This window comes from Hypanus sabinus, chromosome 13 (assembly GCF_030144855.1).
Source record: "Hypanus sabinus isolate sHypSab1 chromosome 13, sHypSab1.hap1, whole genome shotgun sequence".
Lineage (NCBI taxonomy): Eukaryota > Metazoa > Chordata > Chondrichthyes > Myliobatiformes > Dasyatidae > Hypanus > Hypanus sabinus.
This window is the reverse complement of record NC_082718.1, coordinates 31300684-31325500: the sequence shown is the minus strand read 5'-3', so window position 1 is coordinate 31325500 and position 24817 is coordinate 31300684. Positions and strand designations below refer to the sequence as shown.

The 24817-nt window shown below is 43.2% G+C and overlaps 2 protein-coding genes across 4 annotated transcripts in view; one reads left to right on the top strand and one right to left on the bottom strand.

Moving 5' to 3' along the window:
- Window positions 1–1772: 1772 nt before the first annotated feature.
- On the bottom strand, window positions 1773–20055 carry cdnf (cerebral dopamine neurotrophic factor). Of its 2 annotated transcripts, XM_059987414.1 has the most exons (5): window positions 19862–19998; window positions 17774–17853; window positions 8178–8327; window positions 6602–6743; window positions 1773–2042 (listed from the first exon to the last, which is right to left on the bottom strand). In XM_059987414.1, the coding sequence occupies exons 2-5, from the start codon at window positions 17807–17809 to the stop codon at window positions 1858–1860; spliced, it is 513 nt and encodes a 170-aa protein (XP_059843397.1). In that variant the 5' UTR covers window positions 17810–17853; window positions 19862–19998; the 3' UTR covers window positions 1773–1857. The 2 variants fall into 2 exon arrangements, with proteins under 2 accessions (XP_059843397.1, XP_059843396.1); XM_059987413.1 differs by lacking the exon at window positions 17774–17853 and having other exon boundaries at window positions 8178–8305; window positions 19862–20055.
- A 113-nt stretch (window positions 20056–20168) lies between these two features.
- hspa14 (heat shock protein 14) overlaps window positions 20169–24817 on the top strand; it is a 37233-nt gene continuing 32584 nt past the window's right edge. Inside the window, exon 1 of one of the 2 annotated variants that reach the window (XM_059987408.1) lies at window positions 20169–20302. In XM_059987408.1, coding sequence (XP_059843391.1) covers window positions 20240–20302 — 63 coding nt within the window. In that variant the 5' untranslated portion in view covers window positions 20169–20239. The remainder of the gene's footprint in view (window positions 20303–24817) is intronic. The other variant, XM_059987407.1, reaches the window with a different exon arrangement.

Sequence of the window (24817 nt, the reverse complement as noted above, 5' to 3'; positions counted from 1 at the left end):
CTCCTTATTTAAGAAAGGATGTGCTGACATTGGAGAGGGTTCAGAGAGGATTCACTGGAATGATTCTGGGAATGAGAGGGTTAACATATGAGGAACGTTTGACCGCTCTTGGACTGTACTCCTTGGAGTTTAGAAGAATGAGGAGGGACCTCATAGAAACATTTCAAATGTTGAAAGGCATGGACAGAGTGGATGTGGCAAAGTTGTTTCCCATGGTGGGGGAGTCTAGTACAAGAGGGCACGACTTAAGGATTGAAGGGTGCCCATTCAGAACAGAGATGTGAAGAAATTTTTTTGGCCAGAGGTGAATCTGTGGAATTTGTTGCCACGGGCGGCAGTGGAGACCAAGTCACTGGGTGTATTTAAGGCAGAGGTTGATAGGTATCTGAGTAGCCAAGGCATGAAAGGTTATGGTGAGAAGGCGGGGGAGTGGGACTAAAGGGGAGATTGGATCAGCTGATGATGAAATGGCAGAGCAGACTCAATGGGCCAAATGGCTGACTCCTGCTCCTTTGTCTTATGGTTGTGATTTGTCCCAATTAAACAGAATCAACTGATAAGACCATAAGATATAGCAGCAGAATTAGGCCATTTGTCCCATCGAGTCTGCTCTGTCATTTCATCTTGCCTGATCCATTTCCCTCTCAGCCCCAGTCTCCTGCCTTCTCTCCATATCCTTTCATGCCCTATCAGAATCTATCAACCTCTGCCTTAAATATACCTAATGATTTGGCCTTCTTGGCCACCGGTGGCAACAAATTCCACTTACTGCACAGGACCAAGAGAAGCTGCAGAGGGTTGTAAATTTAGTCAGCTCCATCTTGGGTGCTAGCCTATGAAGTACCCAGGACATCTTCAGGGACCTCCAGCACCCAGGGCATGCCCTTTTCTCACTGTTACCATCAGGTAGGAGGTACAGAAACCTGAAGGCACACACTCAGCAATTCAGGAACAGCTTCTTCCCCTCTGCCATCCGATTCCGCAATGGACGTTGAACCCTTGAACACTACCTCACTTTCTTAATATAGTTTTTTTTGCACGTACACGTAAATATACATATACTGCAATTTATTTACTTATCTTTTCTTCTTCTAGATTATGTTTGAACTGCTGCTGTTAACAAATTTCATGACATATGCTGGTAATAATAAACCTGATTCTGATTCACCACTCTGGGTAAAGAAATCCCCCCTCATCTTTGTTCTAACCTACCATTAGTTTAAAAGGCCTATGATTTTCTTGGCCAGTTGTTGTTCAATCAAATGGACTGAAATACCTAATCCAACAGCCACGAAAGGCAAATCAACATTGCAATTCCCCACTGTAGTCTTTACTGGAGATCACAAGTAGCTTTACTCTCATTGTTTTTAAAAAACAGTATTTTTTAAAAAAATTCCTCATTTAAGCCTGACTACAAGCACAATGACTGATTGATGGATGCATGCATGTTTGATAGGAAATAGAGTTGCTTCCAGCAGTATGGAATGCATATTGTTTGCAGAAACTGGTAAAAATTTAAACACATCTTGCAGGAATGCTTTTTTTTTTGCTGGTGGGGGAAGGGGAATCATTGCTTTGCTGTTGCTTACATATGGGAGGGGTCTTTGGGGTTCTAACCATCATTCATTCCTTGGGGCACTCCTCTGTTTTTGTGGATGGTTGTGAAGAAAAAGAATTTCAGAATGTATACTGTATACATTTCTCTGACATTAAATGTACCTTTGAAGAGAAGATATTCCAACTGGTCAATAATGAAGCTCAGGCAATTCAGTTGATACCTTTCTTTATAGGATGTTCTCTGCAGCATATTTATTTACAATAATCAGGTGGGTTACAGATTTATAAAACACAGAAACTTTATAGATCAGAGTTCAAATCCAGTTCATCCGACTCATATATTTTAGCCAACTCCAAGATTAAATTGATAAACTCAATTTTCTCTGCACAAGCTAAGCATTTCTCTCCCCAGTTGTCCAGAATCCTCTTCAGTTCGGCCACTCTCAGTTTGGATAGTTCATCTTTATTCAAATTCAATTTCTTATCTGCGAGGCAAAGTGGAAGACAATTTTATTGTTAAGATTTCAACGCATTCTGCCTGGAGGTCATTGACCAGTGATGTTCCATTCTGGGAGTCCTGGTCTTATAAATGACCTGGATGAAGTGGAAGGGAGGGTTAATAAGCTTGCAGATGTCATGACAGTTGTGTTGTGGATAGTACAGGTTGTTGTAAGATACAATGGGGTCATTGATAGAATGCAGAGCTGGCCTGAGATGTGGCAAAGAGTTCAATCTGGAAAAGTGTGAAGTGATATGTACTCTTTGGAAAGTCACACTCAAAGGCAGAATACAGGGTTAATAGCAGCATCCTCATTAGTGAGGCGGATCGGAGGGATCTTGGGGTTCAGATCGTAGATCCCTCAAAGTGGCTGTGTAAGCTGATAACGAGGTTAAGTAGGTGTTTGACATGTTGGCCTTCATTAGTTGGGTGACTAAATTCAAGAGCCATGAGGTAATGTTGCAGCTTATAAAACTTTGGTTAGATCATACTGGAGTATTGTGTTCAGTTCTGGTCACATTATTCTTGCAAGGGTGTGGAAGCTTTAGAGAGGGTGCAGAGGAGATTTACCAGGATGCTGCCTAGATTAGAGAACTTGTTTTAGTTGAGAAACTGAGGGCTTTTCCCTTTGCAGCGACGAATAGAAGGCAACCTGATAGAGGCGTACAAGATAAGAGGCACTGATCAAGTGTACAGACAGAGACACTTCCCCAAAGCTGAAATAGAAGTATGGGGGTGGGGGGTTAAATATCAGAGGTAAGTTTTTTTTAAACTACACAGTGATGAGTGTGTGGTAGGGGCATTTGAGAGACTCAGACAGGCACGTGGATGACAGCAAAATGGAGGGCTATGTGGGAGGGAAGGGTTAGATTGATCTTGGAGTAGGTTAAAAGGCTGGTATATCTTGGGCCAAAGGGCCTATACTGAAGCAAAAGGCAGGCAAATACTACGACAAAACATTCCAGTGTGGGTGGTACAGCAGCCCACACACACTCAATCCACGAATTCCAGCATTCAACTACAAATCACTGGTGTAAAAGGTAGTAAGATACCACAAACACTTAATATATCTTGACAAGCAGGGCTAGAATTATGTTGGTGTATCATTAAGTTAGGAACAAAACTACAAATTAAAATTTAAACAAATTATGAACAAAATGAACAATGTTAGTTATTGCTCACATCCAGTTTATAATTCAAGACTTCAACAAGTGTGTAATTACTGAAAATTCTGGAGGGCTGCATTTGACGATCAGTTCCTATCAATGCCCACGGCTTTCATTTCCTCACAACAGCTTCAATGACCAAGAAAATGCTTCCCCATCACAGTCACGTTATCATCGCTGGACTGAGGTTACAGACAGTTGGAATGGGAGAATGAAGCAAACTTGGCCAAACATATTTTGTTATCCACAAGTCTGTGGCCTAGACAGAATGTCTGGCTATACGAGGCATTGTGAACACCGTTCAGCTTGCTTTCCCTTGTGTATCTAACCTACTTCACGATTCTATCCTTTAATGAAACAGTTATTCCCCTCAACCATCTAAACCTGGGGATCCCACCTTTTTTATGCCATAGAGCCTTACTATGAGGGGCCTGTGGACCCCAGTTTGGGAACCCCTGATCTAAATGATCTCAGGGCTGTACATGGTGACATATTTACTTTGGTAATAAATTTACTTTGTATTTTTGAACTTTGAACTTTAATTGCCAATACCGCTGGCTATGTGAATGGATCCACAGTTAAAATATTTTCAGCATTCACTGCCAACCAAGAATGGCATCTTCCCAAACCAACACATCACCGGTACAGCAGTCAGCGTAACACTTCACGGTCGAGGTTCAATTTCTGCCACTGTCTGTACGCTTCTACATGATCACATAGGCTTGCTCCGGTTTCCTCCCACATTGCAAGGATATACGACGAAGTTGTGGACACTGGTCCCTCTAAGCTGCCGCACAGTAACTGAAATGCTCTCACCCACGTAGCCTTCGTTGCCGCGCAGCTGGAATGCTCTTCCATATTAAGTTAATATTAGAGTGCCGCACAGTTTTCAAGCCATGTAAAAAAAATTCCATGTCAGAGCAATGGTTGATCCATGCAGCTATTTAAAAAAGATAATTTGAGGGAACACTGGCTGTGGGCATGTTATACAGGCACCTGAAGGGTGGCGATGCTTGGGGGCTATCGAGCACAACCCTTGACTTCACGCAAACAATACATTTCACTGAATGCTTTGAAGTACACAGGATACACGAAGCTAATCACTGAACCAACTGAAAGGGACTCCCTTTAACAGTGCAGCTGAAATTCCCAAGAGTCATTCAGCAATATCCTGAATGAATCAAGCTCCTGCTGCGAGGTTGCGGCTGTGAGGAGCTCTTCTCCCTAGCAACAGATGGACTGGTTCCATTACACAGGTTACAGCATTTTCTTGGAAACTCTGTTTATAGAGAAGAGCTTTATTTGCCACATGTGCAACAAAACATACAGTGAATGCATCATTTGTGTCAACGACCAACCCATTCCCAGGATGTGCTGGACAGCCCACGTGTTGCCATGTTTCTGGTGCTAACATAGCACGCCCATAATTCGCTAACCCTAAACATACATCTTTGGAATGTGAGAAGTAACTGGAGCACCCAGTGGAATCCCACGCAGTCACAGGGAGAACCTACAAATTCCTCACAGACAGCGGTGGGAATTGAATCAGTCATCGATGCAGTAAAGTGTTACGCTACTATGCCATGAGGTTTATGTCACAAACCTCAAGTGTGTAGTTCTTATTTAAATTTTGTGGCAGACCAAAGTTTGAGGCAACTTCACAAAGTTTCTTTTTTTGTAAAATGAAAAGGACTCAGTTCCACTGAGTTTATTTCTAAATGAAGTTCTATGCCAGCATTTCCAGCAGAGCAAGTATGAATTTTTACCTCAAGGACAAGTGACGCTTTCATCTTGTTGACAACTTGCCACTTGTCGGCACAAGAACTAGAGCTGTTTGGCGGGGTTAACAGCTTCTTACCCCCGGATGTTAGACTTCTTAACACTCTGCTGCCACTCAGCACACACATACTCTGTCTGAATACCCTCCCACACCACAACCCCATCTCATCCTGCACTGGGCACTTTTAATCTTTTAACACACTGCACACTGGGTGTTTGATGGTCTTTTTAAATAGCTTTTATTGGGTTTGTCTTGTGACAGCCTGGAAGGAGACGAATCTCAAGGTTGTAAATAGTATAAACATACTTTGATAATAAGTGCACTTTTAATCTTTTATTGCTGCTGTTTCACATATGACTGCTTGATTTATTATCAACTGTCTTACATTAATATGCACCTCGCACTTTATGTCAACCTGTCATTCTTCAGTCCGTGCTACTCAGAGTCCTGTGCTAACATTATATAGCGACTGTGCTGGATCATAACTATACATGCCGTGACTGTTGTTACGAATGTGCCACAACTCTGAGGGGCCGAAGGGTACAAAATCACCCCCTCCTTTTTGAGAATCGCAAGATCACTATTAATTCAGGTCTGGGACCCAGGAAATGAGAGAGAGACACGCAGAATCCTCAAGGTTTGGAATGTGTCCTGGCCTCAGCCCTGATAACGGCTATTGTCTCTTAGAGACGGAATTGTGTATTGAGTACTGTTCTATTCATTGAAGCCCTCAGGGGACGACCAGGGTGGGCTGGTTGAGGGATGGCACCATCCCAACCTGATTGACATCTGAGACCCTGTGAGTAAGGATAAAAGAGGGTCTAGGGAACAACCCCTTTAGACGCACCAGGAGAAACGCTGGAAAGCCAGTGACAGCGTTTTATAGTGAACGCCGGTGAGGGCCCGGGTGCGTCCTCCCTTGCCAGGGTAACGGGCTCATCACGGAAGAATGGCTTAGCTAAAGGAGAGGCCACAAGTGAGCGGCCACACCAACGAGACTCCGACGAATTGAAATCATAAAAAGGAAAGCCGACAAGTTTCTAAAAATCTCTCTCTCTCCAACAAAGGCTGCAGCCTGAATGAACTGAGTGACTTTTATATTTCCATCAGACAATACAATATCCCCTAGACAACGATAGAGCTATTTCTTATTGAGTATTATTAAACCCACACTTTTAGATTTAGTATTGACAACGTATATTATCCGTATGTTTGCATTGATATTATTTTTGTGTATTTTTACTGGTAAGTGACCCAGTTACGGGGTTCGTAACACTGTATGGACTGTATTTTGTACCATGGCTCCAGAGGAACGGTTTCGTTTAGCTGTAAACACGTGCATGGTCACAGACTGATGGACCGAGGAAGTTGAAATGGTTTGGCATGGACTAGATGGGCTGAAAGGTCTGTTTTGGTGCTGTAGTGTTCTATGACTCTGACTGTGTACGGTTGAATGACAATAAATGTGAACTTGAACACAGCCCAATTCCAGAAACACAAGGAACCAGACATGGGATATAGTTTTGTAGGAACACATAACACGAAGGATAAAGCCAATGTTCAAGATGATGCATGGAGTGAAGAAATTGAAATTTGTACCATATTTTAGCTCGCATATCTGAGCATCTGTCTTTCTGAGCTTCTCACAGATCTTCGGTACAGGCACATGGGCACTCATGGGACGGGCTACTTCATTGATGATCTTCGTTGCGGCGTCACTTGTTGCTCCGATATAGTAGCACTGTTGGAGGTAAAGTTACACACGTTCATGCACGCTGCCACAGCAAATTCAACATTCAAGGCGGTTTAACGTCATTTCCAGTTCACAAGTGTAAAGGTGAACAACATAATTGTTACTCCAGGTCCAATAGAGCACAAAAAAAGTAGAGAAAGAAAACAATAAAAAATATATAAATACATAAGATAGATTATATACATATTGTCTGTCCATAAAGTGACACTAGGCACAGGAGTGACTGGCAAGCAATGATAAAGTAGTTGTGGCCGGGGTGGGTTAGTGGGTGGAGGTGTTGAACAGCCTTACTGCTCAGAGAAAGTAATTGCTTTTGAGTTTTGTGGTCCTGGCACGGATGCTATGTAGTACTCATGCCTACTGTGATGAAATGCTTTGAGAAGTTGTCTCAGGAAGGGCCTGGGCCCACTGTGGTCTGCCTATGGCAGACATGATCACAATGGCTTTTGACGTGGCCTTGGATCACCTGGACAATATCAATACCAATGTCAGGATGTTGTTTATTGACTACAGCTCAATGTTTAACACCATCATTCCTAATCGATAAGCAACAGAACCCGGGCCTCTGAACCTCTATCCGCAACTAGATCCTTGACTTCCTAACCAGACCAGTTTGTGCGGATTGGAAATTACATCTCCACCTCACTGACAATCAACAATGGCGCACTTCAGGGGTGTGTGCTTAGCTCACTGCTCTACTCTCTCTACATCCATAGCTCAAATGCCATCTATAAATTTGCTGATGATACAACTATTGTTGGCAGAATCTCAGAAAGTGACAAGACGATGTACAGGAGTGAGATATACCAGCTTGTTGAGTGGTGTTGCAGCAACAACCTTGCACATAGCATCAGTAAGACCAAAGAGCTGATTGTGGACTTCAAAAAGAGTAAGATGAGGGAGCACAAGCCAGTCAGAGGGATTAGAAATGGAAAGAGTGAGCAATTTCAAGTTCCTGCATGTCAGTATCTCTGAGGACCTAATCTGTTCACAGCAATGCAGCTATAAAAAAGGCAAATCAATTTCATTATTCTGAGTCCTCATTTTTTTTCTTTAGTCTTGATGAAGGGCCAAAACATTGGCTATACCCTTTTCCGTACATGCTGCCTGAGCCTCTCCAGCATTTTGTGTGTGTTGCTGCAGATTTTCTCTTAATTGATGTTAGCCATGATTCTGACTCCGAAGACCTCACCCCTGGGAGAGGAAGGATCTTTGCCTAGAAGATGTATGATGTGGTGAGGTGAAAGCAGAAGCCACAGGGCCGATCAATCTTCCATCGGCCCAGGACAGGGGCCCCAGTACAGGCGATGGGCTTAACAGATTAACTCCTGCACCACTCTAACACCTACCTTGCACTTTACTCTTTTCAACAGCAGTTTAATTAATGGCTTCCTGTAAATAGGAAACACTGTTGACACTCACCAGCCGGTTCTCCTTTCCTTTGGTGTGTTCACACATTAGCATCAGCTCCTTTGCCACAAGTGCAGGTGTTAGTTCCACATTCTGTGCCTTCAAATAGCTGTAAAATCTCTCCAGAAATCCAACGCACACTGGATGGGAGGGGAAAACAAACTTTAAAGAAGAACACCAGCATCAAAACATACACCATAATAAATACATACTTTAAGAAACTAACCAGAAATAATTATAATATGTACATACTTTAATTTTTTTAGTCATAGCAGCCCTGTTTCACTGACATAAAAGATCCAACATTTCCTGGGTTAAACATCTAAAATTTCCTGTAACATGCAATTTTGTCACATGGAGTGAGCAGATCATCTGCAGCTTAATGTGGAAAAGACTAAGGAGCTGATGGTCGACCTGAGGAGAGCTAAGGCACCGGTGACCCCTGTTTCCATCCAAGGGGTCAGTGTGGACATGGTGGAGGATTACACATACCTGGGGATACGAATTGACAATAAACTGGACTGGTCAAAGAACACTGAGGCTGTCTACAAGAAGGGTCGGAGCTGTCTCTACCTCCTGAGGAAACTGAGGTCCTTTAACATCTGCTGGACGTTGCTGAGGATGTTCTACAAGTCTGTGGTGGCCAGTGCTATCATGTTTGCTGTTGTGTGCTGGGGCAGCAGGCTGAGGGTAGCAGACACCAACAGATTCAACAAACTCATTCGTAAGGCCAGTGATATTGTAGGGGTGGAACTGGACTCTCTGATGGTGGTGTCTGAAAAGAGGATGCTGTCCAAGTTGCATGCCACCTTGGACAATGTCTCCTATCCACTCCATAATGTACTGGTTAAGCACAGGAGTACATTCAGACAGAGACTCATTCCACCGAGATGCAACACTGAACGTCATAGGAAGTCATTCCTGCCTGTGGCCATCAAACTTTACAACTCCTCCCTCGGAGTGTCAGACACCCTGAGCCAATAGGCTGGTCCTGGACTTATTTCCACTTGGCATGATTAACTTATTATTATTTATGGTTTTATATTGCTATATTTCTACACTATTCTTGGTTGGTGTGACTGTAACGAAACCCAACTTCCCTCGGGATCAATAAAGCATGTCTGTATGTCTGTCATACCAATTACTACAATTTGAAGTGATTATAGAAAATTTAAATTCTGGATTGAAGAATAAAAATCTGCTAGAAGAACTCCATGGATGAGGCAGAGTGTAAAACAGGGTTAGGGTTAGTGAGTAGTGGGCATGTCATGTTGGTGCCAGGAACATGGCAACACTTGTGGGCTGCTCCCAGCACAATCCACGGACTGTGTTGCTCATTGACACCAACAGCGAAAGCTTTGATGTACATGTGACAAATAAAGCTTATCTTTATAAATAATGAAAATGCTACAGATGATGCTTGGAGCATTCTAATACTTATCCTTGACAGTACATGTACTACCTCTTGTTTCTATCAATTATACAATTTCTTGTTCAAAGCCAAGCTCTACCCATTACTTTGAGTTTTGTGTGGAACCCTTGCCAACTGCGTTAGAGAAACAAAGCCGCACCACAGGCTTTCATTAATTTGGACTGCACACGATAGAAAAATGGAGGGCTACGTGGGAGAGAAAGATTAGATTGATCTTAAGAGTAGGTTAAAAGCTCAGCACAGCATCATAAGCTGAAGGGTGTAATACTGTGCTGTAATGTTCCACGTTCTATATGCACAGAGTGGCTCGGTAATGTAGCAGTTAGCACAATATTATTACAGCTCGAGGCATCGGAGTTCAGAGTCCAATTCCAGCATTCTCTAAGTTTGTATGTTCTCTCCATGTGCATTTGGGTTTCCTCTGAGTGCTCCAGTTTCCTCCCACAGTTAAGTTAATTGGTCACTGTAAATTGTCCCAAGATTAGGTTAGCATTAAATAGATGGGTTGCTGGGCAGCACGGTTCGGTGGGCTGGAAGGGTCTGTTATGTGCTGTATCTCTAAATAAGTAAAGTGCAGTCTGTAGAAACATTGAGGGATTTGGTCAGTTGAACCTTCTGGTTCATACCTTTTATTCAGTTATTTTCATAGCTAATCTTTAAAATTAGACAACAAATCTGGAGTCTCCATGTCTATTACAAATGCTATTTTCCTTACAGCCAACATTAATTTGCAATTTGCCTGGACTTTCCCAATGTCTTTTAACCAGATTACAAAAGTTTGTATCTCAGAAGAATCTGCTGTCTTCACTGTGCTGAGAGAGAAATTTTTATCTACTCCTGATTATTAGTTTCCAATATCTTAAATTCATCCGGTGCATCAAAACTTTTACCACCAAGTCAAGTAAAAATGTTATTGTTAGGATAAAGGAACAAAATAGAACCAGCAAATTTTCAAAGAAAAATAGCAATAAATGATAAACACAAGAGATTTGGCAGATGCTGGAAATCCAGAACAAAAATGGCAGTAAATGGGGTCTGAGTTGAAGGTGAGAGGTGGGCTTGTTCTGAAAATACAGAGTAATTTAGTATACAAGCTCATAATATATTAAAGTAGAGTGATTTTGTTAGAATGCAGACTACAAAACAATATACATTAGTGTTGGTGGCAGAGGGTTTCCTGTAATGGAGAAAGATGCAGATTATACACAGGACATTTAGAACAAGAGGGTTCTCTAAAGTTGAGGTAACTCTTTCAAGATTAGCTGGGAAAGTCACAAAGTAATATTGCAACTTTATAAAACTCTGGTTAGACTACACTTGGTCAACATTTAAGATTAGATTGGAAAGGTGTATGAAGTGAAATAGAGATTTGGGAAAATTGAGATATACAGTTTATTCTTAATTATTTAGAGATTAGCATGGAACAGGTCCTTCCAGCCCTTTGAGCTGTACTGCCCAGCAACCTCCGATTTAACCCTTGCCTAAACATGGGACAATTTACAATGACCAATTAGCCTCCCAACCAGTATGTCTTTGGGCTGTAGGAGGAAACCCACGCAGTCACAGGGTGAACACACAATCTCCTTATAGATTGAGCGCTGAAGCCCTGAGCTCTAATAGAGCCAACCACTATGCTACCGTGGTTGCCAGCTGAAAAACAAACGGTGACTTAGGATAAGTCACCACAAATTGCTTTTCCTGTATTTTAACTTTGCTTTTCTAGCTAAAAACTAGAAAAAATAAAAGCTGAGGATTGGTGACACTAGAACAAGAGGTCATAGGTTAATGGGGGAAGGGTGAAAAGCTTAAGGGGAACAAGAGGGGGAATCTTCTTCACTCAGGATGGTGAATGTGGAGTGAGCTGTCAGCGGAAATGCTAGGTACAGGTTTGATTTCAACATTTAAGAGAAATTAGATTGGTACAAGGATGGGAAGGGGTTGGAGGGCAATGGTCCAGGTGCAGGTCGGTGGGACATGTAAAATAACAGTTCGGCACGGACTAGATGGATCAGAAAGGCTTGTTTTTGTGTTGTGCTTTATGACTAATTAGTAGAAACAACAGGCAATTAGTCAAGTAAATATTTCTTTAATACCTCAACAAACATGACAAATTATTGTCATCCCAGTCACCATAGACTTTTCTTTCTCAATATTCAATGAAAGGTTTATTTCTAATAAACACACGTTATTAAGAATAAGTAAATTCATCAATTTTTGTAGACTAGACTAGAAGACTATTGTGAAACATCAATTTAGATTTGAATTGTCACTTGGTAAATAACATTTTCAGCCCAGCTGATAAATGACAGTCTCCAATGGGAATGGTCTCTGCACAAAATCGCAAGAGGTTATGCAGATGCTGGAAATCTCGAGCAACAATTTAAGGAATGACACTGAAGCATGCAAAATCACTAAAGGATTGGAGGGATTCCTGAAACAAATGGAAAATGGAGGAGGGAACATACTCTGGAGTCTGGTGCTGCAAGTATATTAAGGCAGAGTAGCAATGTCTGAACCTGGCCTTTCAAAGCTTCATTCAGGAAGGTCACAGTTGATCTTCAACCTCAGCTCCTGTTCCCCCCACCATCCTCAATCTCTTTAGTCTCTAGTTGTGTGACTGCAGAGAGTTGTGGGCATAGCTCAGCCTATCACAGAAACAAGCTTCCCCTCCGTGGATTCTATCTATACTTCCCACTACCTCAGTGAAGCAGCCAGTGTAACCAAAGACCCCCATCCAAGTTGGACATTCTCTTCTTATTGCTCCCATCATGCAGAAGATAGCAGACGTCTGAAAGCACATACCACTAGGCTCAAGGACAACTCAACCTCACTTATCAGACTCTTGAATGATCCTCTAGTACTACAAGATGGACTTTTGACCCTCACAATCTACCTTATGATTTTGCACTTTATCATTTATCTGCTCTGCACTTTCTCAGAAGCCTTTACACTTCATTCTGCATTTTTATTGTTTTACCTTGTTCTAGTTCAATGCACTGTGTAATGATCCGACCTACACGAACAGTATGCAAGACAAGATCTTCATTCTATCTTGGTGCATGTGACAATAAACCAATTCCAAATTTATGAGTTTTGATTTCTAATGAACTCGGCTGTCCAGGGCAGTGAAAGGTTCATTACCTCTCCATGGAGAAATTTAACCTCTCAATCTTATATGACTTCGTTCATATTTAGGGACTTGTTTTAAACTCCTCAGCCAAGGAAATTATCTTTTCTGTTAGGTCCTGTAAGAACTCTAATAAAGCCTCATTCTTCTAAACTTTAGAAAACAGCCAACAGTCTCCCCTCCTACAGCATCAGATGAATTGTGACACTACCTATGGGCAATGTTTGTCAGGCAAGGGGAGCGAAACAGCACACAGTACAAGGTCAGGTCCCACTCCACTGGTAACACATTTTTACTTTTGAACTCAAGTCACAGGCAGCCGGCTAAGCAAATAAATGTTGACTGTTACTTAGAGAGAACTATGTTTTTGACGAAGCAGTGAGCTGAATGCCATAGTGCAGACAGAGTGCTCACAACTGTTCACGATACACATTATCGATTTGGCACCACAACAGTGTGGTGGTTAGTGCAACACAATTACAGCTTGGGGTGCCAGAGCTGGAAGTTAAATTCTAGCATAGTTTTAAGTTTGTGCATCCTTCCTGTGCGTACACAGGTTTCTTCCCACAGTCCAAAGACATACCGGTCAAAAGGTTTATTGGTCCATTGTAAACTGTCCTGCGATTAGGCTTGGGTTAAATAGGTGGGCCTGTTCTGCGATGTACAAAGAGAGGTGACTGAATACAGCATATATAAATTTGCTGATAACACTAAATAGACTGGTAAAGCAAATTGTGCAGAGGATGCAGAGAGTCTGCAGAGGGATATAGATAAAATGAGTGGGGAGATGGTGTACAATGATGGTAAATATGAGGTCTTCCATTTTGGAAGGTTAAAATGAAGATCAGATTATTTAAATGGTGAGAAATTTTGGCTTGCTGTTTCGCAGTGGGACTTGGGAGAGACTGTGAATTAACAAATTCTTAAAACATGACAATTCTATGCTCCATAACCACGGCAAACAACCATGTGCGGGACATTGACAGAAATCCAAATGAGCTATACCCAGATTCAGCTACTTATCTAGTCAAGCAATCTATTGACAAATTTCAACTCATTCAGAACCAGGATAAGGGAACATATCACTCCTGTACTAGCTAGCTCCTGTTCCACACGGAAGGTTAATTAGGAAGGTTCAATTGTTAGGTATTAATATTGAAATAATAAAATGGATTCAACAGTGGCTGGATGGGAGATGCTAGAGAGTAGTGGTGGGTAACTGTCAGGTTGGAGGCCGGTGTCTAGTGGTGTGCCTCAAGGATCTGTATAGGGTCCAATGTTGTTTGTCATATACATTAATGATCTGGTAAATTGGATTAGTAAGTATGCAGATGGTACTAAGATAGGTGGCGTTGTGGATAATGAAGTAGGTTTTCAAAGCTTGCAGAGAAATTTAGGCCAGTTAGAAGAGTGGGCTGAAAGATGGCAGATGGAGTTTAATGCTGATAAGTGTGAGGTGCTACATTTTGGTAGGAATAATCAAAATAGGACATACATGGTAAATGGTAGGGCATTGAAGAATGCAATAAAACAGAGTGATCTAGGAATAATGGTGCATAGTTCCCTGAAGGTGGAATCTCATGTGGACAGGGTGGTGAAGAAAGCTTTTGATATGCTGGCCTTATAAATCAGAGCATTGAATACAGAAGTTGGTATGTAATGTTAAAATTGTACAAGGCATTGGTGAGGCCAAATTTGGAGTATTGTGTACAGTTCTGGTCACCAAATTATAGGAAAGATGTCAACAAAATAGAGAGAGTACAGAAGAGATTTACTAGAATGTTATCTGGGTTTCAGCACCCAAGTTACCGAGAAAGATTGAAAAGTTGGGTCTTTATTCTTTGGAGAATAGAAGATTGAGGGGTGACTTGATAGAGGTATTTAAAATTATGAGGGGGGATCGACAGTGTTGACGTGGATAGGTTTTTTCCATTGAGAGTAGGGGAGATTCAAACAAGAGGACACGAGTTGAGAGTTAGGGGGCAAAAGTTTAGCGGTAACACGAGGGGGAATTTCTTTAGTCAGAGAGTGGTAGCTGTGTGGAACGAGCTTCCAGTAGAAGATTAGTGTGCAAACTTAAAGCACATGGTATTGGGGGTATGGTATTGATGTGGATAGAGAATTGGTTGGCAGACAGGAAGCAAAGAGTGGGAGTAAACGGGACCTTTTTAGAATGGCAGGCAGTGACTAGTGGGGTACCGCAAGGCTCAGTGCTGGGACCCCAGTTGTTTACAATATATATTAATGATTTAGACAAGGGAATTAAATGCAGCATCTCCAAGTTTGCAGATGACACGAAGCTGGGTGGCGGTGTTAGCTGTGAGGAGGATGCTAAGAGGATGCAGGATGACTTGGATAGGTTAGGTGAGTGGGCAAATTCATGGCAGATGCAATTTAATGTGGATAAATGTGAGGTTATCCACTTTGGTTGCAAGAACAGGAAAACAGATTATTATCTGAACGGTGGCCGATTAGGAAAAGGGGAGATGCGACGAGACCTGGGTGTCATTGTACACCAGTCATTGAAGGTGGGCATGCAAGTACAGCAGGCAGTGAAAAAGGCAAATGGTATGTTGGCATTCATAGCAAAAGGATTTGAGTACAGGAGCAGGGAGGTTCTACTGCAGTTGTACAAGGCCTTGGTGAGACCGCACCTAGAGTATTGTGTGCAATTTTGGTCCCCTAATCTGAGGAAAGACATTCTTGCCATAGAGGGAGTACAGAGAAGGTTCACCGGATTGATTCCTGGGATGGCAGGACTTTCATATGAAGACTGGATCGACTAGGCTTATACTCACTGGAATTTAGAAGATTGAGGGGGGATCTTATTGAAACGTATAAAATTCTAAAGGGATTGGACAGGCTAGATGCAGGAAGATTGTTTCCGATGTTGGGGAAGTCCAGAACGAGGGGTCACAGCTTAAGGATAAAGGGGAAGCCTTTTAGGACCAAGATGAGGAAAAACTTCTTCACACAGAGAGTGCTGAATCTGTGGAATTCTCTGCCACAGGAAACAGTTGAGGCCGGTTCATTGGCTACATTTAAGAGAAAGTTAGATATGGCCCTTGTGGCTAAAGGATCAGGGGGTATGGAGAGAAAGCAGGTACAGGGTTCTGAGTTGGATGATCAGCCATGATCATACTGAATGGCAGTGCAGGCTCGAAGGGCTGAATGGCCTACTCCTGCACCTATTTTATGTTTCTAGAAGTGGTAGAGGCAGGTTCGATATTGTCATTTAAAGTATAATTGGATAGGTATATGGACAGGAAAGGAATGGAGGGTTATCGGCTGAGTGCAGGTCGGTGGGACTAGGTGAGAGTAAGCGTTCGGCATGGACTAAAAGGGCCTAGAAGGCCTGTATCTGTGCTGCAAATGTTATATGGTTATACTCTGCATTGGCCTCCTGTATCTTTTAGAATTCTCTTACCGGTTTTTAAGGTACTTAATGATCTGGGACTAGAATACAATGCAGAATTGTTTTCATTTTATTACCCTGCTCGAGTTCTCAGGTCATCTTCTGCCATTCGCTTAAATTTAAACAATCTCCCTCAAAAGATAATTGACAGGTCAGCTTTTTTTGAATTCAATACCTAAAATTATAAGGGATGCAGACTCAGTTGACACTTTTAAATGCCAATTCAAAACCTATTTATTTAACTTTGCTTTTAAATAATATCTTTGTCTTTTACTTTCATGTTTATTTTTGTATTTTATTCTCATTTTGTACTTTTATTCCATTGTAAAGCACTTTGAAATGCCTCGGCTGTATGAAAAGTGCTCTATAAATAAAGTTATTATTTGTCCTCAAAACAATCTTCATACATGAATCTCTGGTGATTATGCTTTCCCTAAGAGTTATTTTTCATTACAGATCCCAGAGGTCTCCCTGCTGCTGATGTTAGTTTACAGATCAGACGCTCTTCACTGGCTTTGTCCCTCCTTTAGTGAAGTGAGCTGTGAATCTGTGAAATTCATTGCTACAGATGTCTGTGGAGGACAAGTGATTGGGTATATTTGAAATGGAGGGTAATATGTTCTGATTAATCAGGGCGCTAAAGGTTATGGGGAGAAGGCAGGAGATTGGTGTTGAGAGGGATGATAAATCAGCCATGACAGAATGGCAGAGTTGCCTTGATGGGCCAAATAGTTTAATTATGCTCCCATGTCTCATGCTTCTTTCTTATACAACACTCATTGGCTACCGTCCAAAATGTAGGTACCATTCCTGAGTTTGCAGAATTTTGAAAGGTAACCAGTTCAACCACCGTCTTGACAAGCACCTGCTTCAAACTTTTTTGAATGTGCAACTCAGCATCTCTAATATACAGTGTATTCAGCACATACGATTCCTTAACCTCAATGTTTCTTCCAAACAACAGCAGTCAAAACGCGTGCAGTCAGACCACCAACATGCACATGCACAAGCACTATTAAAGCAGCTTGGATAAAATGCATTTGAATAAAAACACATTTGTGCACTAATGCCAGCTGTTAGAGAGAAAGCTGTTAATAGTTCTTGTTTTCTATAAATGCAGATTCTACAGATGCTGGAAGTCCAAAGTGACAAGCACATGCAAAGCTGGAGGAACTCAGGTCTGGCAGCATCAATGGAAATGAATCAACAGTCAGCTTTTTGGGCCAAGACCCTTCTTCAGGACTGATAACAGAAAAACAATCCAAACAATAAAAGTAATTATTATTTTTGTAATTATGTTTTTCTGCTATTGTAATTATATGTGCTGTGCGTGTTGTTCTTCATTTTCAATATTGGACCTCACAAATTATCCTTCAATTTTAAGCAACTTACAGAGCAAGATGCAGACCAACACAGACATTGCAAGACCCATAGATGAAAATACCAAAAACACAGAATAATAAGGCTGCAGAAAGACACCACAAACATTTTAACTCAAGAGAACTCTTGCATTTGGATACAATCAAGGTTAGGTCAGACTGCACACAATTCCCAACAGAATGTAGAATCACACCATTTAAAGCAATAACCAGCAGCTTGGTTTATAATAATCAAAAAGTCATGTACACACTCACCATGTACAAAATGTTACAATGCATCACTTGCTGCATGCCAGCCAGTCTTCATGATCTTTGCTGCTTGTGTGCTAAACATGCTTAAAATCAAACAGGTTTAGAACAGTTATTTGCATAATTCAGCAACAAGCAAATACCGTGTTTGCATTAGGTACAGTACATTGCACTGGTACAAAGATGTCCTGCCTGTTTGCATCAGGGTCTGGTACAGATATTCATATATGCAGGAATCTTAGAACCTCCAGAGTTGAATGGAATCAATCCAACATGCCACATCCCACCCCATCATCAGTAGCATCTACAGGAGGTGCTACCTCAAGGTAACAGTATCATCAAAGATCCCCACCATATGGGCCACACAATCTTCCCACAGCTCCCATCGAGCAGGAGGTACAGAAGCCTGAAGTCCCACACCATCAGGTTCAGAAACAGCTACTTGCCTTCAACCACTTGGTTCTTGAACCAACTGGCATAATGTTAGTCACTGAAGTGTAGTCACATTGTAACCACTTTGCTCTAAAATAGACGTTTTTGTTCTAATCGTGTTCGTCTTGTGAAAATTGTGTAGAAATTATTAATAGTCTTTTTCCTTGCAAATGTTGCTTATTTGATGCTGTGTGCCTATGTTGCTGCAAGTTTGCCATTACACCTGTGTAGATGACAATAAATCAAAACTCTCAAACTGTAGAAATAATTTAGTCACTTCATGACATTTCCAACACGCAACAAATTATATTTTACAGCTTTACTGAATTTCCACCAGACTGATCTTTACTCACCTGTACTGCTAGGTTTTTAATAGATCAATAATATTTAGCATTTTCACTTTAAATCTTCTTGACATTGCTTACAATTTAAGTTGCCATTTAAAGAAGTGATGTCTCAAAAAGGCAGCATCCATCATTACGGACCCCCATCACCTAGGACATTCTCTCTTCTTATTGCTACCACAAGGTGGTGGTACAGGAGAATGAAGGCACACAGTCAATGTTTCAGGAACTGCATTTTGCCATCCGATTTCTGAATGGGCATTGAACCCATGAAGACTGCCTATTTTCTCCCATCTTTTTGTACTCATTTAATTTTTAAAATATATATGTACTGTAGTTTACTGCTGCCACGTAACAACAAATTTCACAACTTATCCTAGTGACATTAAACTTGATTCTGAAAATTATGTACTCTCCCAACTTAGTGAGGAGGATGGATGGGGTGATTTGGGGGCAAGTTAATGACAGTGGAGGTTGTAATTCCCAACTTTTTTCTTAGGGAAAGATTCCTCATTAATAAAGAAACCACAACTCACAGAGAAATAATTTAATGTAAACCCTGTCCCTGGCAGCAATTTTAAAAGGAAAGCCAAGGCTGGGAGCATTGGGGGGGGGGGGGGGGGTGGGGAGAGAGAGAGAGAGAGAGAGAACAGGGTGAAAAAATAATCAATCTGGTCTTTGTATTCAGCATCTTGCAAACTTAACCAGAAGACAATTTACAATGACCAATTAACCTACCAATCTTTAGAACGAGGGAGGAAGCCGGAGCACCCGGAGGAAACTCACGCGGTCACAGCGAGAAAGTGCAAGCTTCTTACAGACAGTGGTGGAAAATGAACCCAGGTCAACAGTACTGAAAAGTGTTATGCCAACCACTAGTCAACGTGCTGCTTTCAAAATGCAGTCAACCTCGTAAGGTAGGAAATGTACAGCAAGTTCCCGTGTGTAGCAAAGTTCATGTGAAGGTGCTGGTCAAATCACTGAGAAGCATTTAAATCCACACCCAGAAGATGGAGTTCACTGTACAAACAGTGTATGGAGTAGACCCCATCTCCCCCAGTATTAGAGTGCTTAGTAAAGTGGGATTAGTGGGCTGACGGGGGAGGGGGGGGGAGATGTGTGGAGTGGAACAACAGGGCTCGGGGGGTGCTGACAGGGAACAGAAGAGTGGGTGATGAGGGGTGGGGGTATGAGAAAGCAAAGGGACAGAAGCAAGGATTCCATCTGGGGGCGAAGGTTCACCGGTATGGACGATGACTCGGGGGGAGGTGTTGGGAGGAGATGCGAGGGGATGCCAGGTCCCAGGCCCGCTGCTCACCTTCACACTGCCCCGGCCCCAAGGCGCCAGGCAGCAGCGGTGCCCACACCGTGAGGAGAAGCAGCACCGCCGGGATCGAACCAACACCCGGCGCCAGTTGAGGATGCGACCACATCGCCACCGAAAGTAAACAACGGGGCAACGGCAGGATGTGACGTTAGAGTCGGAAATATTCCCCAATCAGAATACCCCTTCAAGTCCATTGACATTGGTCGACAATCCTTCAATAGAAATGCCGACTCCTTTGCCCGCCACCCGTCCATTGGTGACCCGTCAGCCAATCATCATGTGGTTTTGCGCTTCTCCCGATTCCGATTGGTCGGTGCGGGAGTCATCCCGAAGGATTCCCGGAGTGCTGCGCGACCTGTGTTGGGGACTATGAAGATGGCGGCGATTGGGGTGCATTTGGGGGGCACTAGTAGCTGTGTGGCGGTGTATAAGGTACTGGCGGACCCTCATTCCACGCTCCTCACCCCAGAGCCCTTGGACCTCGACCTCCCACCCTTCCTGGGGCCCTGGCTGTACTGCGGCGGGTGGTGGGGTAACATGCGGTCCAACACAGCTGGCTGATTGTACAACGTGCCCAGAGATGAGGCCCCAAATATCTACGGTGTAGCCAGCGCTTTAAACGTTCTTGTAAATGCCTGACCGTCTGCGCTCCCCGCTCCACTGCCTCTCAATTGTCAGCCGGTTTATTAGGCTTTTCGAGCTCCATCATCTCCTGATGATGGGGAGGAGTGTGCCCATAATGAAAATTGCTAACTCTATGGCCCTCTGCAGCCTCATGCGATCCTCTGCATTGGAGTATTCATAGAATGTTGTAAGTGTCTGGTGACAATCGAATCTTCTCAGACTCCTGATGAAGTAGAGCCCTTAGGATGCCTTCTGCACGATGGTATCAATGTGTTGTATCATTGCTTCTGATATCATAATTGATTTACATGCTATGTTTCCTAAGTAAGTTAACCCACTGAATTCAAGATTTAGTGTTCATCTTCATGCGCCATTCAGAAATCTGATGCTAGAGGGGAAGATACTGTTTCTGAATCATTGAGTGTGGCCTTCAAGCTTCTGTACCTCCTCCCTGATGTCTGTAAGAAAGGGGCATGTCCCAGATGATGAAGGTCCTCAGTGATCAATGCCAGCCTCCTTGAGGTACTGCTTTTTGAAGATGTCCTCGATGATGGGGATTGTCCCTGAGATGGAGCTGGCTGAGTTTACAAGCCCCCTGTAGGCTCTTATGATCCTGTGTATTGGAGCCTCCATAACAGGCTGTGATGCAACCCATCAGAATGATCAACAAGCATTGAAAGAAATTTGCAAGTTTTATTGATGTACTGAATCCCCTCTGGCTCCTGGTGAAGTTGAGTTTCTAGCTCCTGTAAATGTCTGTGATTTCTCTTTTTTTGTGTTGAGATACAATATGGAACAGGCTCTTCTGACCAACAAGCAAGCCCCCTGTTTATCTCTAGCCTAATGACAGGACAATTTTACATTGACAAATTAGGCTATTAACCAGTATGTGTTTGGACAGTGTGAGGAAACTGGAGCACCTGGAGGTCACAGGGAGAATGTACAAACTCCTTGCAGATGGTGTCATAATTGAACTTTAGTGTTGTGTTAACCACTAATTAGTGTGGTTCCCAACACTTCAACAGCCTCTTTCCCCTTCCATTTCCCCTCGGTTATCGGCTGGTTTACTGGGCTCTACAAACAGATGGTAGTTTATTATTGTCACATGTACTGAGGAACAGTGGGGAAAAACTTTATTTAATTTACCTCTATACAAATTATTTCACTATTTCAGTACTTTGAGGGAGTACAAGGGATAGGCTATATAAAATGTTGCAGTTACACGGTAAGTGTGGAGCAGGTAGAAAGTAAGCTGTGCCAGATTCATGAAATGGTGAGATCAAGAGCTCAACTTTATCCTACAGGAGTCTGAGAACAGTGGAGTACTACAGCATGTGGTACATATTCTTGAGCTTTGGTACCTGTCTGAACTGAGCAGGTTGTTTGCATGCTTGGTATCCGAATTTGGACTTCACGTTCAAAAATTGAAGTTCCTCGGTGTTAACACCTCTGATCATCTGTGCTGAGCAAACACGTTGATGCAAACATGAAGAAGGCACTCCAGTGACTCTACTTCATTAGGAGTTTGAAGAGATTCCATATGTCATCAAAGGACATTGATTAGATATTTGTCAAATGAAGAGAGTTTGATGGCTTTGGGCCTGTATTCACTATAATTCAGAAGAATGAGGGGTGACCTCATTGAAACCTATCGAATGGTAAAAGGCCTTTGACAGAGTGGATGTGTAGAGGATATTTCCTATAGTGGGAGAGTCCAAGACCTGAGGACAGCCTCATAATCAGAGATGAGGAGGAATTTCTTTAGCCAGACAGTGGTGAATCTGTGTAATTCTTTGCCATGGGCATCTCTGGAGGCCAAGTCTTTTATGTATATTTAAGGCAGAGGTTGATGGATGCTTGATTGGACAGTGCATAAAGGGATGAGGGGAGAAAGCAGGAGATTGGGGCTGAGAGAAAAATTGGAAGAGCCATGATGAAATGGCGGAGCAGACTTAATGGACCAAATGGTCTACTTCTGCTCCTATAGTGTATGGTTTTAATGAGCAGGTGTACCTAGTAAAGTTGCTTTTACACATGTGTATGTAAAACAATGCAAATCATGGATAGATTGGGCAGTCATTCTTTTCCCAAACGATAAGTACTAGAGGCCATGGAGTTAAGGAGAGGTGGAAGTTTAAAGGAGATTTTCAAGGAAAGTTTTTTTATGCACAATGGAATGTAAAACATAGGAGGTGATAGAAGGAGTTACAAAAGCAAAGTTTGTCCTTCAGATATGTGAACAGGTGATGAACAGTGAGTACGGATTATATACAGATGGATGGGATGTTAGACTGGTCAGGATGGACCTGCTGGGATGATGGGCCCGATCCTGTGCTGTACTGTTTAGTGTTCTATGCCTCAGGTGCCTGAATTGCTGAATCTAATTCTTTTAGAGTGTGGCCCTCCGCTGTTGAAGTCAACCCTGGATGTTCTCTCCTAGCTATTTACGTAGTTAGTGTAGCACTGTCTGTAGCTCACAAGACCGATGTGAGAGTGTCAGTCTCTGTGGCAAATGTTGTATCTATAAGTGGTCTCGGCTCCGCTGGAGATGCAGCGTTCCCTTCTATGGGCTCGCTGCTTTTGTGAATTGTTCCCTGCCTGACTTAAGGTGGTGTTTCAGCATGCTTCTCCACCTGGTGCAGTCCGCTGCAATTTCTTCCCTGGACTCAATGTTGATGATGTCCAGCACCTTCATGTCCTGCTTGCAGACATCCTTGTAGTGCAGTTGCAGGCTCCCAGGGGTTTTCTTGCCTGAAGCCAGTTCACAGTAGAGGATGCGGCCATCCTGTATGTGGCAGATGTGGCCCAGCCAGCGCTTCCTGAGCCAAGTGTACACGAGGCCGGTATGAGAGAGAACCTCAGCAATGGGTACTCCCGTCTCTCCAGGAGATGCCTTATGGAAGGTGTTGAGCCTTCTCTCCAGCTTGGCATATGTTGTCTGGATCTTGCTGCTGTACAATAGTGTGCTGGTAACACAAGTGTTGTACACTGCCATCTTTGTTTGACTGAGTTTGGACATCTCCCAGACTTGTGTTGTGAGGCAGCCTTCCCAATGTGCTCATTCTCTTCTCTGAAAATCAGTTTATTTAAAACTCAGATGCCCCTGGCCTAATTTGCACCAATATCACTGTCCTGTTATCTCTGTCCATGCAAACACACAGTAGTGCCTTTGATGAAGCGGGCGTCAATTTAAAATGCTCACCCTTGCTTTCAAATATTTCTGGTCTTGTACCCATTTTTGAAATGCACACAAACTTCTGGAGGAACTCAGCAGTTCAGGCAGCATCTACAAAAAGGGATTAACAGTTGACATTTTGAGCTGAGACCCTTCATCGAAACACTTGAAACTGTTCTCATGCTGAAAGAGACTTGGACTTCTCTTGCCGTTGTCACCCATACTTCCCAAATTTAAGCCCCGAACTCTGAAATTCTCAGTTGAAAATCTTCCCAATGTAGCGATGTACTACATACAGAGCTAGAGACGACACGCAGTCGGTAAGCCGTTTCGAGAGCAGTTTATTCAAACTTCACGGCGCTGGCATTTAATCCCTAGCGCCCGCCCTCTCCAGGCGGAAATTACATCAGAGGTGCATTACCAAAGTCTCTCCCCGCGCGCTGGCTATTCATGAGCCGGTTCGCCTGGCAAGAAAGTGGGTCGCCACATAACCCCCCCCCCAGAACCGGTGATACACCCCCCCAATGTCCACAGTCTGGATCAGCCTCTGTTTGGGAGGTCTGCCTTTGCGCCGCGGTGCCTGAACCTCGACCAGCTGCGCTAAGTCCACATGGGCTGGTTTGAGTCGGTCCACCGTGAAAACCTCTTTCCCCCCAATGTCCAGAACGTATGTGGACCCATTGTTGTTGATCACCTTGAACGGCCCCTCGTACGGCCGCTGTAACGGTGCCTGGTGTTCGCCCCTTCATACAAACACAAACTTACAGTTCTGCAGGTCTTTGGGTACATGGGTCGGGGTCCGTCCGTGCTGTGAAGTTGGTATGGGGGCCAGGTTGCCGAGCCTTTTGCATAGTCTGTCCAGGACTGCTGCGGGTTCTTCCTCGTGCCCCCTTGGGGCTGGTATGAACTCACCTGGGACGGCCAGGGGTAGGCTGTACACCAACTCGGCTGACGAGGTGCGCAGATCCTCTTTGGGCGCTGTGTGAATTCCAAGCAGGACCCAGAGAAGCTCGTCCACCCAGTTAGGTCCTCTCAGGCGGGCCATGAGAGCCGACTTCAAGTGACTGTGGAAACGCTCCACTAGTCCGTTCGACTGTGGGTGGTAGGCAGTAGTGTGGTGTAGCTGCGTTCCCAACAGGCTGGAGGTG

What these genes read in the sequence shown, in the direction of transcription:
- cdnf (XM_059987413.1), bottom strand. Translation starts at nt 19,976, where the DNA reads ATGTGGTCGCATCCTCAACTGGCGCCGGGTGTTGGTTCGATCCCGGCG. An exon ending in GGGGCCGGGGCAGTGTGAAG is followed by an intron (nt 8,306 to 19,861) that starts GTGAGCAGCGGG and finishes CCTCCCATCCAG; the next exon opens with TGTGCGTTGGATTTCTGGAG. An exon ending in AAGGAAAGGAGAACCGGCTG is followed by an intron (nt 6,744 to 8,177) that starts GTGAGTGTCAAC and finishes TACCTCCAACAG; the next exon opens with TGCTACTATATCGGAGCAAC.